The sequence below is a fragment of the Echinops telfairi genome, unplaced genomic scaffold, assembly GCF_000313985.2.
Source record: "Echinops telfairi isolate 266 unplaced genomic scaffold, ASM31398v2 ScPeMD7_6273;HRSCAF=7185, whole genome shotgun sequence".
Taxonomy (NCBI): domain Eukaryota; kingdom Metazoa; phylum Chordata; class Mammalia; order Afrosoricida; family Tenrecidae; genus Echinops; species Echinops telfairi.
Window position 1 is genome coordinate 1,138,396 of NW_022110173.1, and position 19,795 is coordinate 1,158,190.

At 39.3% G+C, this 19,795-nt stretch overlaps 1 protein-coding gene across 1 annotated transcript in view; it reads right to left on the reverse strand.

Annotated features, from left to right (window-relative positions):
* Window positions 1-3,758: 3,758 nt before the first annotated feature.
* The window catches only part of KDM5A (lysine demethylase 5A), a 99,910-nt gene continuing 83,873 nt past the window's right edge, over window positions 3,759-19,795 (reverse strand). Inside the window, exons 23-26 of the mRNA XM_030887221.2 lie at window positions 16,994-17,153; window positions 15,729-15,949; window positions 12,749-13,159; window positions 3,759-5,761 (exon numbers count right to left, since the gene is read on the reverse strand). Of these exons, the coding sequence (XP_030743081.2) occupies window positions 5,555-5,761; window positions 12,749-13,159; window positions 15,729-15,949; window positions 16,994-17,153 (999 nt within the window). The 3' untranslated portion in view covers window positions 3,759-5,554. The remainder of the gene's footprint in view (window positions 5,762-12,748; window positions 13,160-15,728; window positions 15,950-16,993; window positions 17,154-19,795) is intronic.

Below are 19,795 nucleotides of genomic sequence, written 5' to 3' on the forward strand. Positions count from 1 at the left end.
AAAAAAAGTGTTATTTACGTCTCTGAAGTCACTTGATGTGTGAACTAGTTATGGACCAGGTTGCCAATGGAAAAGGAAAATATTTCTCCTCTTCGTTTTCCCTATTACTAGCTCACTGCAAAGGGGAACATTTCTCAAGACTCAAAGGTAGTAAAAGGTGGGTTCTTGCTGAAAATGGATTACATGATAAGTGAAAGACTCAGGAATCACTTCTTTTATTGCATTTAAAAAAGACTGTTCTCAGTTAATAATGGGCTGGTCATACCACTGATCAGATTGCTTGAGCTCATTTATTTTATAGAGGAAAAGTGAAGTACTAGAAACTGCTTTGGCACAGGTTTAGAAGTGGTTCATACTTGCTCATTTCTATCTGGGTTTTTAATATTTACCACTCAAGTTCACCAAGTTGCACTGAGGTAAATGACAAGGAGGTGCAGGGTGGGGACCACGGTAGAGGGATTGGGACCTGAGAACGCAATGAAAAAACAAGCTGGATGCAACACAATCAATCACATCCAAAACTGTTTCAGAAAACAAATACAGAGCATATGTAAAAACAAGAAACCACACCGGCTTGTGTGATCATGAGGTGTCGATAGGATTCTTTGATCCTATCATTTTAAGTGAGGGGGAGTGCTGAGTGGAGACCCAAAGTCCATCTGTAGACAACTGGACATTCCCTTACAGAAGGGTCACGGGGAGGAGACAAGCCAGTCAGGGTGCAGTATAACATCGATGAAACATACAACTTTCCTATATTTAATGCTTCCTCCCCACCCACTATCATGATTCCAGTTCTACCTGACAAATCCAGCTGGATCAGAGCATGTACACAGGTACAGATAAGAGCTGGAAACACAGGGAATCCAGGACAGATAAACCCCTCAGGACCAATAATGAAGAGCAGCATTACCAGGAGGGGAAGGAGAAGGTGAGGGAAAAAGGGGTAACGGATCACAAGGATCTACATACACCCCACTCGCTGAGGGACAGACAACAGAAAAGTGGGTGAAGGGAGAAGTCGGTCAGTATAAGACATGAAAAAATAATAATTTGTTATTATCAAGGGTTCGTGAGAGAGGGAGGGTAGGGAAAAAATGAGAAGCTGATACCAAGGGTTCAAGTAGAAAATGTCTTGAGAATGATAATGGCAACAAATGTATAAATGTGCTTGACACAATGGATGGATGGATGGGCTGTGATGAGTTGTATGAGCCCCCAATAAAATGATTTAAAGAAAAAAACAACCACCAAGAAATCCAGTGATACTTTTCAGAAGGCACCACCATGTTATATGTCAATGTCCCACTAACAGGTCAATATATAATCATTGAGGTTTACCGTCATTGCTGTTTATCAGATACCTTGGGCACTGTAAATGGACAGACATGTGGGACACAGCTCTAGAAACCCGCCATCCTCTCTCCAGGGCGTCTAAGTTGCAGTGGTGACTGGATATGATCTAGTCCAGTGGTTCTCAACCTTCCTCATGCCGTGACCCTTTCATACAGTTCCTCATGTGGTGGTGAATCCCCCCCCCAACCATAAAATTATATTCATTGCTACTGCATTACTGTTATTTTGCTACTGTTATGAATCGAGCAACCCCTGTGAAAGGGTTGTTCTAACCCCAAAGGGGTCGCGACCCACAGGTTGAGAACCACTGATCTAGGCCAAGAGCAAACAAATCCCATTTCCAGACTATAGTAGCATCCGTGCTAGGCTCTCATGTTGCAAATACCACGTGGTACCACCTAGATCCAAAGAAATAATGGTGTATTTTTAATTTAAAAATAAAAAGGTAGGAAGGGGCACAGAATAGAAAAGATAGAAGCCAAATTGTTGGCTTTTCTAAATTTACGTTTAAGAATCAAGGGCAAAAACGACTTTCTACACACATATGAAGCTAATTCACATGTGAAACTTTATTAAACCTGGTTTTATATATATGGGACTTTAACAGCTTAAATTTTCCACAATTCACAATTTTCGAGCCCTACTCCAAATTGTCATTTTTCCCTTTAAAAGCTGGGTAACCCTGCCCTTTGAAAAAGGGGCACTCAACTTCTTTAAGTACTGGCTGACAAACTATAAATTATTGACAAAGCGGGAACTTTCTCCACATGTAAAGAATTGCACATGGAGCCTAAAAACGTTGAGAAAACCCTGTGAGCTGTTATTTCTCGGAGACTCATCAACGACAAAATCGGAGAACTGCAGCAGAGCAGAGGCGCCGTGCTCATCACACAGCCCCTCCAGCACCCGGCAGTTTCTCGTCACCGGGTTTCAATCATGCCATGCAGGGATTTGTCGTTCTCCTGAGGCACAAACCTGAACCATGCAAGCACAGCGGAGATTGCATTAGCAAGGGAGGGATCCTAGCCAGCTGCCCAGCACCTCCACCTCTACATGACTTCGTGACACTGCAGACTGGAGGGAAACCAAGGATGAACCACACAGTGGGAGGAATGACCACCACGCCCAAGAAAGCGAACTCCCAATGCTAGAACTGCACTAACAAATGGAGTGGTCTGCCAAGTGCTGAGGACCTGTCCTTTGAGAATGTCAACGATCTGCCTTCACCACCCCCCTTTCCTATAACCTTTAACAAAATAGCTTATAACCAAGGCAGTGAACATTAACTCTGAAAAAGATAAAATGCATACATTAAAACACTAATACTTAAAAAACTGCATTTTCGAGGGGCTGTTTGGGAAAACCATTTTAAATCAAGATTTCACACAAAATGTTTTAATATTGAAGATTAATGTTATAAATGACTGATTTCCTGGCTGAAAATAATGCTTTATAGAGTACACCAGCATTTATTTAAGTGGATCAAATCTTATTTCATTAATGTCAAAATTACAGATGTTAATTTTAAAAATTATTTGTTCTTCTCAGCATTGATCTAAATTTGTAGTCCAAAACCAGATCGCCATGGCTTTTAAATAAATCTGAAAACCTCACAGTATCAGTTAAATGACACCTAAATTTTAAAACGTCAGAAGGTAAACTCAACAAGAAGCTATTTATGGTTGGAGAGTGCCTCACTGTTCCTCAGATCTCCAAAAAGAATGTATCTAGCATGTGAAGAACATAGATTATTCCCAGAGAGCCAGCCCCCATCCATCCAAGACTCTGAGAAGTAGCTATGTTTCTCACTATCCTCACAATGGTGTAACAGCTCATGGATCACTAAAAAAGGCAAAAATTTAAATGTATCCCAGGTGGCCCCACAAGTACTTGAAGACTTTTACAGAGACCAAAAGGCACAAAAATATGGTGCTTTCTTCTGTAACATCAGATTAGACGGTTAAATGATATTTTATATAGCTTGGCAAACTGAAAACATGAAGTTGGTTAGTTACCTTGTAATCCCCATCGAAATCATAAATCATGCACATTTTTTTGAGATGAGAACTCAAGACACATGCATACCAATTCTTATGGACCTCTAAAGTCAAAATGTTACACAGTATATAACACTCAAAATGTTACACAGTATATGAAAGTACTACTACAAACCAGGTTGTATGAGCCACAGAAAAAGCATTTACAGAAATGGGCTTTCATAGAAAAGCTTTTGCTCTTGTAGTAAAATGGCTTTGAGTTAAATCTCATACCCATTCGATCTGTAACTGGACAGTACATTTCACTTCCAGCAACTAGAAGACACTGCTTTGAGAAACGGTTAGGACAAGAAGGGCAGAGAGGACCAGAAGCTGTTCTCTAGCCCCCCCACCCCCACCCCCTTGAAATGGAAAACTGATGAATTTCAGTAAAACCTTAGATTTATATACCAAAATCATGGGACACAGGATACTGAAGACAAAACACTATTTTCAGGGTTTTTGTTTTTGTCCTGCTTTTTTTAAGGATCTTCGTAGCTTTTAAATAAAACTGAAAACCTCACAGTATCAGTTAAATGATACTTATATTTTAAAATGTCAGAAGATAAACTCAACAAGAAGCTATTCTAATCAAGAGTTTACATACAGCTTACCTAATACCTTAATGAGAACAGAAGACACAATGCAAGGGAAGAAGACACAGCACCATAGTTCCAAACAGTCACATAAAAAGCACACTAACAGAACAGAACAGTCAGCACAGACTAGAGTCATGCCAAGTCTCCTGACAAATAGGGACAAATCCCAACACATAAAGGGAGTCTGGGGATCTATTTAAACAAAAGCAAGGTAGAAGATCTGGTCAAGCTAGAATGGAGACGGGAGTGCTAACTCCTTGTGCTACAAGGAAGGAATGGGATTTATTTACTCAAAAGCAAAAAAGAAAAGCCCCAAACTGATTTTACGACTCTTGTCTTATGTTGCTGGTAACAGTAAATATATATATATATATTTATATATTCATATATGTATATTAAAAAAGGAAAAATAATCTATTTATAGAACAGTCAGTAGTTGGAGACATGTAGAAAAAAGTAAAAACAAGTCCTTTTTTTTTTAAATGGATTTACTAAAACCTCTTCTCCAGGGGGCCTCCAACCCCACATCCTCGGATGAAGCCATGGATGGCTCTACAGCACAGTGTTGCTCATGGGCTACACTCAGAAATTGCCAGTGCAGGGGACAGCAGTCAGTGGGGTCAGGGCTGCAAGGCAAAAGCTGTTACTTGCTGGTCTTGCTCATGGTTACACCTGAAGCCGGTGCTGTCTGAATACTTATGGATGACGGTTTCCCTGAAAAGCATGCTTTGCTGTGGCTCAATGAAACATTCTGACTTGTCCTTCTTTTCTTTTGCAGAAGCCTGGATCCAGGTAGCTGCTCTTCTTCAACTTGTACACCCCAAAACAGCCGACTTCTCAATGCCAAAAATGGCTCCTTGTTTTGAAATAAAAGCTCTTCTTCCCAAAACCCAATTTAGTCAGATTTTTTTTTTTAACGTAGTTCACAGCTTTTTCTCCTTAGGAAGAGAGATTCTCATTTGGAGTTTTCTTCTTGGTACAAACAAGCACACGTAGCTGAGGTCTACTGACTGTGCTATTATCTCATAATTCCTAACAAGATTAACTTCAGTCTTGTTGCTCCTAATTATAACATAAGACATTAGGTGCCCAGTAATCGTGGCAACAAAGTATCCTGACTCCTGTCCAACTACCTCAACTAAGGAGATCCAAACAATCAGCACAATACTTGCCGAGGTTGACCCTGGATTGTAAGCCTCTGGCTACTATCAACTGGCCACACGACACATCCTGCCCATCCTGTTCTCGCCCTCCTTTAGTACACTAAAGGTAACCAGTCACCCAGTCAAGCGCGTGACTTGAGTGCAGCAGACTATACTCAGAGGAACATCTGGATTGAAATACTGGCTGCAGTACCAAAGAAGACATCCCCTACAGAGTAGTGTTGATCGAGGATGTCGCTCGTGCAGTCCATGCACAGAGGAAGCCAGCACTACTAAGAGGACTTTCTCTGAAGGCCATTTGTCTTTGGAAGCAACATTCTGAGTGGTTCTAACCGCTCCTGGTGTCTAAGGTTTCAATGTGGTCCATTTTCCCTCATGTCCCAAACTAACCAAGCATGTGCTAACTATTCTCCTTAAGATCCTCCACTGGTAGTTTGTAGCCCATTATGAAGGAAGGAGGGGGGGCTTGACCTGGGCTATCTGGCCCCTGTTTCTTTTCACAGTTTATACAGATGTAGTCTTCATTTTCCGCCATTTCCGGAGACACACCCACACAAACTTGATGAAACCACTCATCACAGCCACCATCACATTGTACCCAGTCTACCTGTAGGAGACAAGATTGGGGAATGTTAAGGTCACATAAACAGTAAGCCTAGAATAAAAGCAAATCAAAAGCTTTTTTTTTTTGCCTTAAATGATAGCAAACAACTGGGATGTTCAGAGAGAGACAATGACTTCTTGTGGGGGTTATTTCTTAAAGAAAGAAGCTGGGGAATTAATACCCCCAAATCTTATTTACCATAGTGTGTCCACAAAATTAGGCCTCTTAGGTACGCCATTTCCTCATGAGTACCTGGGGCTCCTTGTGAGGCAGAAACATGGTTGAGGAAAACTTGACAAAAAAGGAACTTCTAATAGAGCAGCCAAGTAGTTTTAGCTAATATTAACAATTTCTAGGCTCTAAGACAATACAATTAACAATCAAGAAAGAAAGAGTACAATGTGAAGGCAATCCTGTATATTAGCTTTATTTCAAAGAGATAAGCCAAAATACTAAGAGCATTAAATACCTTTTTAGAAAAGCAGTCACATAGGCCACTTTTTAAACTAATATTTTTTATTCTTCTCTTCTTCCGTTACAAATACAACTCCCTATAAAAAGTTAGCAAATATCAGAGGTCAAATCTTACAAATTAACCAATTATAACAAGTCAAACACACAGGTCAATAGATCACTCTGGTGTTTAAAACTAAAGTCTGGAAAACTGCCTGGCCAGTGGCAAATGTTAGGTAAACTTGACTCTTCTTAAGACTAGAAAGTGCTTAGAGGCTGGAAAAGGACTGCACAAGGTGATGTTTAAACTTTGGATCCAGAGGTAACAATTCGTGACTTTTGATTTTTACAATTGAAAGATGACTTCGTTGTTTTTTTATGGCTAATGTGAAGATTAAAAGAACTACTCTCCTCCCTGATGCAAAGGCTGGTGTCAACAAAGGAAGCTACTTAAAACAATGTGCTAAAGATCAGAACCAGGTAAGGAGTATAAAGAGGTCAAAGCAGCAACTTAGTATAGGTATGAGAAAGGACAGAAGAGGGAAATTTGGGCTGGTTCAAAGTCATGTTAGTAGTTTTAGGGCTGTAATTAAAAAAAGTATGAGAAATCAATTGTCAAAGTAACCTTTCTGCTTCTATACTGTATTACCGTTCTAGATTTTAAAAGCTTGGTGTAGAATAAAGATCATTGAACTCATTCAGAAGTCCTAAATTCTGATGCTGCTCTGTCTTGAGCATATACCATATATACTTGAGTATAAGCGAACCCGAGTATCAGCTGAGGCACCTAATTTTGCCACAAAAACTGCATTAAAAATGTGCTGAAAACTCAGCTTATACATGAGTATATACGGTAACTTGAAGTAAGTCATTTAACCTCCTTGAGGATTAACTTCCTGATCTTTGAAATGGAAATAACACCTAATTTTCAAGACTACTGATAGGATCAAGTGAAATAATATATGACAAAGCACCTAGAGTTCAGTGTCTGGAATCTGAAAGCACTTTTTAAACATTCTGCACCTTGGCATGGGTGCCTAGAGTACTACTTTTCAAAATGTGTGACCATCTGCATCATGAACACTTGTTAGGTTTGCCAAAAAAAACAAACGTTGCTGGAACCCATCCCAAACTCACTGACACAGACGAGGTGAGAGCAGGGACTGGCAGTGGAGAGAAAGTCCCGAGTCTTCCGTTTTAACCAGCTCACAGGTGGTTTGCATCTATATTCTAAACATGAGCATTACTAGCTCTTTGGAATACTGCTTCCTTTCAATTCAGGGCAACTTAATTCCTTCCTAGAGAATTTCAACCTTTGCATCATGTCTAGTATTGATCAGAATATGAGCTGTTGTGGCGAACGATAGCAGAACTAGCAGAGGAAGACAGTGGCTCTGTGCCATGAAGTAAAAATAAAGGCACTGCAAGCAGGTGAAGATTAACAAAGGGCTAACTGGACCCTTTGGGGTCGCTGTGAGTCAGAATAAACTCCGGGGCCACAACAACAGCATCAAGTGGACAGCAGGGAGTTGTCCTGGAGCTGGTAAAGTAACAGTATTTCTCAGTGGGAAGATGAACTGTGTTTGTCTGGGTTGCCCAAGTTTGCAAAATTCTCCTGTTAGTGATGCCACCTCTATAAACCTGGGCTTTGAACCAGTTTGATACCTCTCCCAGTTTGGCAACCCTTCAGCGTGTCTGGGGTGGAAAGGTAAGTCAAACCAGAATGACCTGATCTCAAGCCCTGCCCTACACCAACAGATACCTTTATCTTATCAACAGTCAAAATTCACACCAATCCCCATTTAGGCTAATCCCTAGGACAAGAAAGATACCAATGTAGCAGGATTTGCTGCCAGGAAAATAGTTCAGTCTTTTAAAACAGCCATATGTCTGCATTATACTTAACTGGCTTCCAGTTTCCCCAAAGATCTATTATTCTCTCTCCGATAAAGAAATTTATGGTAGCATTTTCTCTTTGGGGATTTGGGTTAGAAATACCTTGCTAAACTTAATGAGCTCTCATTCCAAGAGTAAGCAGCTTCCTTCCTTGAAATAGTCACAGGTACATAGACTTAGCTATCTTGGTCTACAAGTTAAATAATTTACTGATATCCTGGGAGGGAAAAAAACCATCTGTTACTAATTTCTTTTCATCATGTTAATTCACTAACAATCATATTGGACTTCTACTTTTGCCTGAGTGGGCCTACAGGACCATGAAGGAGATTACAGCATAGAATGTCAATTGATGCCGCAAATTCTGATACAGGAGCAACAGATTCTACAATAGTAGCTTGAAAACCCAAGAACACAGAAGTTGCACAGTAAGTTCTAAAACTCATTCCACTTTACATTCTTGTTGGGAGATGTGCTTAGTGAATAACAAAATTAGGTATTTAAAAACTTCACAGCTTTGGCCTATTCAAATATTAACTGATAAGAGATCTTAAAATATTAATCAGTTTCTGGGTTCAGATTTGGGTAAAATATATTTTAAGTGAGAAATATACTAGCTAGAGGAACTAAATACTATGCTTGATGCTTCATGGTTTGGTTTCAATCAGATTTAAGGAGAAATATTTGGCACGTTACTTTTTTGTTCATTTCTTGCAAGTGATGAGCTGATGGTTCAGTGATATTCTTAACAATTACTCCACTAAGCTTTTGTTATTCTGGAATCGATCTCTTATACACCAGGGTTCCTTGCAAAACTCAGATTTGAAAAGTGAAAACAACTCCTTTAGTGAAACAATAAACAGATGTTCAGAATCCTTGAATTTTGTTGGTGTCCTGAAACACATCAGGTAACTAAATCCCTTCCTTGTTTGCCCAGGACTGGGCTGTTTCTCAAGATGGAATTTTTTTTTTTTAAAGATGGAATATCATTGCTAAAAACGGTGAAAATCCCAGACAACTTGGGTCATCTGGTTACTTTGTGTGTGCATTACACACACTTAGATTCTGAGACTGGAAATCTTTTTGAGCGCAGACAGCCTCGTCTTTCTCCTGAGAGCAAGTGGTGCGACTTTGAAGCCCCTCTGTGCCAACAAATAGCAAACACGTAAGCTTGTTCAATCTCTCCTATTTACCATGTCAAAATTCATATAGCAATAGCAGTGAGTAAGGAAAAGACAGAAGAGAAAAGGTCGAAGGAAACAGGCCCCTGGGGAAAAAAAGGAGGGGATGGTGGCAAAACAGTGAAGAAACAAACATATTTTTTCAAGTAAAATGATCATATATATACTTCTTTGATATGGAAAAATACATATACATGTTGTTTAAATATTAACTCAAAAGTATATGCTTTCAAGTCAACTTGCGTTACTCTTGGTACCAGTAAGACTGAATGAGAGAGACAAAGATCAGAGAAAAAAGATTGTGAATTTTAAACCTAATCTTTTGGAAATAATTCTTCATTATTTTTAAAGTCAATTTCAACTGGAAATTAATTTGATAAATAATGAAGAGAACTAATTATTTTAAAAAGACTTTTTCTCAATTTCATATTGGGGGGCGAGTCATAATAATTACTGGCTTAGTAAAATGATAAAGATACTTTTTCCTAAATAGAATGAATCACAGAAGTTATTTTTGTTGAATGACAGTTTAAAGAATATAAACTCTTCCCTAAAAAAAGCATTCTTGTCTTCATATGTGTTCTGAATACAGTTGCCACACATATATTAATCTGAACTTTAGAGAAATACAATGAACTGAGAAAGTGGTAAAATTACAAAACTTTCAAAGAAGTGTGCTTTTTATACAGTAACACTGGTATAAAGAAAAGACTTGAAAAGCTATAAAGTTATTTAGAACGTGAACTATAATTATGTGTAACGTTCATAATTAGAACATGTAAACAGGCAAACTCTAGACTCTGACCTAGAATAACGTGTTTGGAATTGAACGTTACAGAACTGCAAAGGCACCTTGATGGCGCAGTGAAGGAGCAGGCTGCTAACTGGAAACCCACTAGCCGCTCTGCTGGAGAGAGGCGTGGCCACTGCTTCCATAAAGATCAGTCTTGGAAACCACCAGGGACAGTTCCACATTGCCCGATGGGTCGCTCTGAGTCAAACAAAATAACTAGAGGATGGGAGGTTTCATGTGGGGTTTATAGACCAATCATACCAATTTTCTTCTTTTGATGTAACCTACTGACAGGCTAGCACACACACTGCTTTACCTAGATGTTTAAAGGTAAGTGGAGTTCAAAGATAATGTGTCCGTGTACTTCATGAAGCCCCTTTCTATTTTTTAAAACAGGCATTTTCTTTGAATACTTACATAAATCTTCATTTGCTCTCTCAAAATGTATAGCGTTACTTTCCAAAAACAAACAAAAAAATCTTTTTAATGCTTTAAATGTTAGGAGTGAATCCCAGATCTCATATGAAAATAATGATCAAAGCTTAACGTTTACACTGCATTTTTGCCTAACAAATACTTTCATATAGATCAACTCACTTTATCCTCGTAAGCTTATGAAGTAAAAAGGGCAAGTGTTAATTGAATAGGTTGGTAGCAGATAGGGAAAAGAACAAAAAGAATAACACTAGCTATCTGACTTACATGCCACAAGGAGACAATGGGGTAAAAAAAGAAGTGAACTATATTTAAGATGCAGTTTAGGGTAGCAATTACTGAAGTGGTACGAGGAAAGAAGAAAAAGAAGGTAAATGATCCATGGTGAGTACAAATAAACACTGTAGAAAAGGTGATGGGAACGTTTTTTAAATCCCTCTATCTTGCTGATGGGCTACCATGAAACTAGTTATAGGAGAAATAAAGAGGGAGAAGGCTGTCAACGCTGAATGCTAACAGGTCTGTGTCCAAAGAGACAGGTAACCTTCCATTAGCCTCTTTAATAGACAAATTCAGATGTGAGTAAATTCAAAATGGAAGACACATACACATATGTATAATGTACCCACTAAAACACACACAGTATGTATAATATACGATAATGCTTATGACGTGCATTTTAATAGTGAACAAATTATAAAACAAACTACATGCAAAAATAAAACACAATCATATGTATGGTGGTGGTCCTTGGGAGATGAAATTATAGAATATTTCACTATAAAATTATTTTCTAAAAATAAATGGAAAGCCCCTAAAAAGTGTAAACCTGTTTCACTTCGTTTTGGAATGTGTTCTTTTGAACTTACACGTCAATGTTGATGAGGTGGGGCTATCAAGTGGAGAGAATTTGGGAGTAGGAAATCAGGGCCCTGATTTTTTTATTTTGCCACTAATTACCTCTATGACTTTGGCCACATCATTTATTTTCACTCAGTCTCAACTTCATGATTTGTAAATGAGCTTGGATGAGCCAACCTTTGGTCCCCTCAAACTTTAAAAATGTATAAATTTTTAAAAAGTATAAATAATGCATAAATAAATGTATTAAAATGTATAAATTAAAAAGTGTAACCTGTAAGAAACAGTGACATAGTTATTTACTCCATTCATATTTTCAAAGTGGGGATATAAAAGTTTTAAATATCAAGAGCTACAAGGAACGTAATAAAAATAATTTGAACAACAAATTCATTAACAATCTTAAGAACTATAACAGATGTGAACCAGCATTTTCAAAAAAAATCTATCTCAGAAAGTTATAGTTAGTATTGTCTAAAAAGAATAGACATCACTTTATAATACTTAAAACTTAGGACTAGAAAAGGTTTTTAAACATGTTCAAAGGTCTGAATTATTTGTTAATGACTCCTACTGAGTTTGAATAGTTCATGTAGAAACTTAAGATAGTAATGAACTGTGTTAAATGTGTCACCTGAATTTATATTTTATCTAAAATTTTTGAAACCGTAAAACCTTCCTCACTTAAAAATAAAAGGAAAACACGATTAAAAGAGAAATCTGGCTAGTGCTAAATGCTGAGGTGGGGTTTCCTGCACTTTAAGAGCACTAAAAATTTGCTTCCCAGGAGAAAGTCTCTGGATCAGTCTTTGGATTTAAGCAAATCTTTAGCTCTCACCAGCTTTAAGCCAAGAGTTTTCCAAAAATCACATTCCATTTAAGAGACTGCACACAGGCCTGAGTATAAGGTGTGGACTGAGGGAAGAATTAACCCTTACTTTTAGGTCTTTAAACAACTCAATGCAAATATCTGCCACAGTTCAGAGATTCCTGGCCTAAGAGTTTTTTTCAAGTTATTGTGACTGATAGACCAATTCAGTTTTTGGATTCACCCTATCAAGAAGACGCACCATTATTCTAAAACTTGGGTCCCTGGCATATAAAAAGCACTGCTTGAGAACGGTTATCACATACAGCTTCTCTCTGCTTCTGTCTCATTCACTAAGTTCTAGGTTTTCTGAAACACACACTTTTATTTTTATTTAGCCACTGATATAAGAACTTCATTATTTAAAAAAAGAAAAAGTTTACCAAAAAACCACAGATTCTGCTGCAAGTCCAAATCCAGGCGTCTAAAACAAACTATCATCCTATCAAACCCATCTCTCCATGACTACACTCACGGGCGACTTTTAACGAGCCAGGACTCACCTTGTCCTTGCAGGGCCTCTGGCAGTTCTGTGCTGCACACACTGCATTCTCGTCGTCAGATTCTTCTGCTCCGGACCAGTCGTACTTGGAGGGGATATCCAGGACTTTCCTCTCTCTCTTCTTCTCGGTGTTCTCTTTCACAAGTTCTGCTTTAGCTGCAGCAGCCTTCTCCTTCTTTTTCTTTCTCTCCTCTTCTTTTGCTAGTTTCTTCGCCAGTTTGTTTAGTTCCTTTGACTTCTCAGCACTTAGTTTTAGTTTCTTCTTTTTAGGCTTATCCATTTTCTTTGACTCCTTGGACTTCTGCTTCCCTTCTCCAAAAAGCTGTTCTGTCTTCTCTAGTTTGCGTTTCCGTTTCCTCTCTGAAGAGTCTTTCCCCTTTATTTTCAATGGTTTCTCCTCCATGCTATCGTCCTTCAAAAATATATAATTAGAAACACTTTTAAAGGAAGACATTAAAAAAGTGTTATTCTAAAGGTATGTAAGACTTTTTTTTGTGTGTAAGACAAGAAGGCAAAAATAATACTTAATGAAGATAAGTCAACAGCAGGAAAAAAATGACAAAACTAAGGTAAAATGCTTCTGTCTTTTAAAAAAATGTTTGTCTTATTGTTTAGCTTATTTGGAAAGACAGGGGAAAAGATAATTAGGGTTAGCATACCTGAGTAAGTAAAAAACTGCATCTACAAAATCACATAAGCCTTCATTGATAGGAAAACATGAAGCTATCGTTTCTCAATATATCCTCCCCATCTGGGTCTATCCACTTCTGAAGACAGTTTTCCAGCCTTAACGCTCTTCCCCCCCAAAGTGTGTGCCATTGGATTTCCACCAAAAGAGCAGACTGGGTATCCTCGAGGGACACAATGTGCTCCTCTTTACAGCCCCTTTGAGTTCGGAGATCGAGAAGAAGTGTTAAGGGACAAGAACAGGTCTGCTTGGTGGATGAGGCAAGGTTTCCCAACAAAATCCTACCTTGCTATCCTGAAGAACAAGCAGGTGCGCTGCTGTGACAACAATTCCTCAGTGCAGCTTTCCGGGCCTTTTTCTCAACTAAGACCTTCTTCCTAATAAACCACCACAATCACCCTAAATTCTTTAAGAAAACCTATCAAGAACGCCCCTTTAGCATCCACAAGAATAGTCACCATACTTTGTAAATTGACTTCTCTTCCATGATTAACTGGCTTATCAGATCCCTTCTCTTAATAGCTACTGTTTTGATTGAACTTTATTATTATTTTTTTTTTTTGAAAGCACCCTAATGAAAGTAAGACAAACATACGAGGGGGGCAAGTCACAAGTACTGCCACTAGGGCTTCAGTCCACACACGCATACTTTTCCAACACTGTTTGCTTAAACGTGTCTTTGTGATTAGTGGTGGCTGCAGACAAGACCTCTCAGTCTCATTAGGGTATGTTTAAAAAAGAGAGATTTGTGCTTTGGTTAAAAAGTGATTTTGAGGCCAGGACTATTATCAAATTTTTAACAAAACTCGAGTAGCTTCCTAAATCACTGAAACTTTGCAATAAATTTATGGGAATGCTGCTTCACATAAAACACCAGTTTTTAGATAAAACATGTGTGTGTTTTTTAAGTAAGTGTTCTTAGGGCCATCAGGAAAACTGAAGATGAATTCAAGGATGAGAGGTCACCTCACAGTGGCTGTTTTGGGGGAAGACCCCAAAGGACTAGCCGTGATCATTTTCCATGAAGGAAACAGGACACTCAGGCGGGTTTATCGGGAAGACCACACTGGTGAGCAAAGGCAGGGTAGTCACACCGAGGAATCGCCCTGTCACACTTCCCTTTGCCCTCACACCTCTGGGAGTGTCTGAGTCTCTCAAGGACAACAAAACTGCCCTTTGGATGGTGTTCATCAGACAGCCCAGAATTCTTCAGAAGAGAACTAGAGAGATGGTAACACTGGAAAAATAACTGATGTGATAAAATGAAAACATTTCTTTTCAACTTTGTAATATTGTTGCTATCCTACGAAATGTAATATTAAAACCCTTCATGGTAAAACTGTCAAGTAAGAAAATAAAAAAATACTTAAAAGCATTCAGTAACTTGATAATTACTCAAATGCTTTTAAGAAAAGCATTTGAAAATTAAAATTTCCACCAATTAGAGACTTGAGACTCTGACAGAAACCTAAGAATCAGCACAATCCAATTAAATACTGAACACAAATATCTTTCAAGGCTCACATATTGAACAAGACATTTACTCTCTCAATATGTTGTTTCCTTATCAGAAGAGATCATGGATATGAAGATAATGCTTTGTACAACGGAAAACACCAAGTTGAGCTATCCTCAATCTAATTTCTGCACCAAACACAGCCAGCCAACCTACAGTACGCTTAAAGTTTGTGTACCCCAGTTAGTGACACTGTACCATTGTATACATGGAAACAAGGAGGCGAATGAAAAGTATACTAGGAGACAGACGCCACAGTTACAGTCCAGGCAAACGTCTACTTCTTTCCAGGGACCTCCTTACTTATCTTCGTTATTACTCCCCCATCCCCTTTACTATTATATCCCATGGTTTTGAGTAGATTCTGACTCATAGTGACCCTCTAGGATAGGGGTCCTCAAACTTTTTAAATAGGGGGCCAGTTCACTGTCCCTCTGACGCGTTGGAGGGCCAGACTATAAAAAAAATTATGAACAAATTCCTATGCACACTGCACATATCTTATTTTGAAGAAAAAAAACAAATGGGGCAAAAACACCCGGCGGGCCGGATACATGTCCTCGGCGGGCCGTAGTTTGAGGACGCCTGCGCTAGGACCAAGAAGAAATGCCATCTACGGTTTCCAAGGCTGTGAACTGTACAGAAGCAGACTCCCCATCTTTATCCTGCAGAGCAGCTGGTGGGTTCTTACTCTTTAGGTTTTTAAAGACCTGTTAGTTGGCAGGTAAATGCTTTAACCATTGTGCCATCAAGGCCCCATAAACTCTAACTGCATACCTCCATTATATGCAGGAATCTGTCCTCAGAGGGTGGGTGCGTGGCCTGCAGAATCCGCCATATGTGTTGAGTCTCATCTAGAGATACTTCAAGGAGATCTCCGACCATCATCAGCTCCTCCAGCTGGGCTTTCGCTCCAGGGGTTAACTCCAACCCCGGGGGTTCCAGACTGCGGGGCACCAAAGGGCTCTTTCGAGGCTGCTTCCTTGGAGTGCTAGAACCTTTCCAGAAACAAAACAAGCTCTTCATTCTACAGCTAAAGGTGACAGAAACTTTCTAATTCAGACGCTCTCCATTTTAAAGTATACCAAAATATTGCGCTTATGAAGAACATTGAAACAGATCATACAAAACCAAACCCACTACTATGAAGTTCATTTCAATTCATACTGACCCCATAGGGCAGAGTACAGCGGCCACATAGGGATTCCAAGGCTGGAAAGATCACAGAAGCCAACTGTTGGCTCTTTCTCCTGGTGGAGTACCTAGTGGCTTCTTGCCACCTCAGTTTACAGATGGGTGCTTCTTATACAGAAACCGTTAGCTTCCTGTTAACAGGCAATCAAACACAACGTTCCATAGAATCCTACACTTGATTATGAGAAACATCCCCCACCTTCCAGATGTGACTGAAAGGAAGTCGTGTGATTGATTTCCACTGGAAATGAACATAACGGAGAAATTACCCACCAAGGAAGGAAGAACTTGCTAACAATTCAAACTTTGTAAAAGCAGAATGAATATTCTTAAAAACCATTAAGTTCCTCAACAATTGGTAATGATCAAATAAATGACTACCTGAGAGATTTTATAGAGTACGACTCTGAACTATTTCACGCTTTCCACGCTTTCCTAACTAAAATCTGCTATCTCTGTGGTACGCTCTCAGGCTATCCTAATAGAAAAGGCAGCCATGGCTAGCTTTTCCAAACCAAAACAGAATCTTCAGATGCCATTAGTATTTTATGACTAGCAACTATATTTAATTCCAAAAAGATTCATCTCATTCACTGTCAACAAGTCGGTTCCGACTCACCTACATCCTACAGGAGATAGTAGATATGGCCCTTACTGGGTTCTGAGATTCTAACTCTATAGGGGACTAGAAAGCTTCATCTTTCTCCTACGGAGCAGCTGGTGTTTTTGAACTACTAACCCTGTAGTTAGCAACCCAACGAGTAACCGCTACGCCACCAGGGCTCCTTGAAGAGATTTATAGACATGACTACTACATAGTTCACCTTGTTTAACAAGAGTAGTAGTACCTTGAGAACAACTCTTTGAAGCAGATGAATATGCATGCTCGGCACAGAATGAAGGTGCTGTCCACATGTGAGTTACCACTTCCTCAGACTTGATGGGAATCTCTTCATCACAAAAAAGATTGGGTTCTAGACTACTAGAGGATTTTACACTGGCTGTGTCCTAAAAAAGAAAGCAAAACAGACTATTTATTATTGAAATTATTTAAAATATTCTGTGGCAAGGATGTAAATGCAGGATTTCAGGTTAAAGCTTGTAATATAACACTAAAAAAAACAGCACCAACATTTTTAAAATTTTTTATTTTTTTTAATCGTTTTACTAGGGGCTCATACGACTCATCACAATCCATACATACATCAATTGTGTAAAGCACATTCCTACATTCATTGCTCTCATCATTCTCAAAACATTTGCTCTCCACTTAAGCCCCCGGCATCAGGTCCTCATTTTTCCCCTCCTTCCTCCTTTCCCCCCTCCCAGAGCCCTTGATAATTTATAAATTATTATTTTGTCATATCTTGCCCTACCCGACGTCCCTTCAACCACTTTTCTGTTGTCCGTCCCCCAGGGAGGAGGTCACATATAGATCCTTGTAATCGGGTCCCTCATTCCTGCAGTTCTCAACCTGTCAACTGACTCATAACAGTAACAAAATTACAGTTATGAAGTATCAATGAATTAATTTTATGGTTGGGGGGTGACCACAACATGAAACTGTATTAAAGGGTCGCAGCATTAGGAAGGTTGAGAACCACTGCTCCAAATGAAAAGAAAATGAACCTGAGAATGGGGGAAAGGTGTAGATGCGACACCTTATAGACACAAACTTCTCTCTCTTTTGCTGAAGGTTTTACTATCCAAACTAGAAGCTTAACAAATGCTCTTACTTGCCACAGTAAGACTCTGCTAGGAATACGCAAATTATTCAACTCTGGCAGTTCTCATCAAATCTCAGATGATGCTCTTACCGAGTTCATTTCCATACTCTCACTTACATACCGCAGAGCACAATCAAGAAGACAGTAATCACACCGGATACTGCGAGAGAAGTAACTTAATACAGGAAGCTGGTTAGACATGTATCGAAGGACTAAAATAGCAAAGGGAAACATCCGTGCAACATGGAGACAGCCACTTCAGGGAAGAGTTACTATTTCTAGGGCTTAAGGGCGGGAGAGACCAGTCCTTGGAGAAGGGCATCACATACTTTGTAGAATAGAGGGGCAGTGAAAAAGAACAAGCCTCTCAACAAGATGGACTGACACAGTGGCTGCTACAGTGGGCTCGAGTATAAGCACAATGGTGTGGATGGTGCAGGACCGGCAGTGTTTTGTTCTGTTGTGCACAGGTGACTGAGTGCGAATTGGCTCGAAGGCACCGAAAAACAACCAAGAAACAAAAGAAAGGGGTGGAGTTAGTTATCAAAATTCAGATGCTTAGAGAAGGGGAGCCAGCAAATTGGGAAGCGGATCTCTCTGAAGAGAACACACTGCTGATCCGGTCAGTGCTACCATTCTAAGGCAGTTGACTTAGGGGTGAAGGAAATATGACTGCAAACTGGAGCAATTGCTACTGCCAGAGTAAAAAGCACCAATTCAGATGATGATGGGAAGGATGGGGAATGAACCAAAAAAGATCAACTCCCTCCCTTCCACTGTTCCGGCCTTTTCATTTTCTCAAGTGCCCCTGTGGCAGAAGAGAGCCAACAGGTAAGAGCAGAAGCTGGAAAACAACAGCATGTGAGCCAAACCCAATTGGCTGTATGTTTTTTGCATGGTCTGTATGTGGCTCATTAAGCCTAAATTTTTACTATCTAGGTTCCTCCTCTCCCATTGTTTTGTTTTTTAAAGAAAAAAAAGCAACAGAAAGCAGCGTATAAAAGAGTACAATAGGTTAAGAGGTAAGAGATGATAAAGACTAGCCCCAAATCCCTTTTTTTTGGGTGGGGGGCTTGGGGGGCGGGCATTGCCAGAGAAAAGATCTACTATTATCATAAGACTACCTTATAGACAAAGTATTTTCTAAGAGTCAAGTACTGGTTATTCAAAGTAATTGTTAGCTATGAAAAAGACAACTTAGGAAGGAATGGTTTGTATGCGGAGTCTGGGAGACAATGTTCCTCATTTAGAGTTCACAGACTTCTTGCCTATTTAAGAATTTAGGGCCTGAAAGGTAAAAGAGGGGAGATGGCAAGCTCTAGTTCACTTCCCAGATGATGATTCCCCACACTAACTGAACCTGTCTTTTCGGACCTTGACTCTTACTCATTTCATGATTAACTCTGTTAAGTTTTCAAAATAAAAAAGACACTGACCAGAAAATGATGAAAAGTAGGGACAAGAAATAGAAGAGGGAAAAAAGAAAATCAACTTCTTCCTCTATGTGAAGTATAAATTATGAAGAGGTTCAATATTGATTCTGGCAAGATACATTGCAAACTCCAGAGAATCATAAAATAATAATGAGGATCAATGATGCTAATGAGGTATAACATATGCAAAACATACATATGTGCATCAAAAAACATTTATAAGAGTATTTCCAAGAGACACAGTGTGGGAATTGCACGCGATCTGATCCCGCCACACTGAGGCAAAGCACTGGGGGAGTGCAGCAGAACAGCAAGGGAATGGATCAGCAAGGTCCCCAGGGTATGCTGAAGGTGGACTTTGGAGCCAGGGCGTGGTGCCCCAACAGACTGGACTGGAAAACACTCCTAAAAGCCAACAATCTTTGAACTAACTACAAGCTTTTCTTTCTTGTTGTGTTTTAATTTGTTCTTTGTCAGTGGTTTGTTGTTG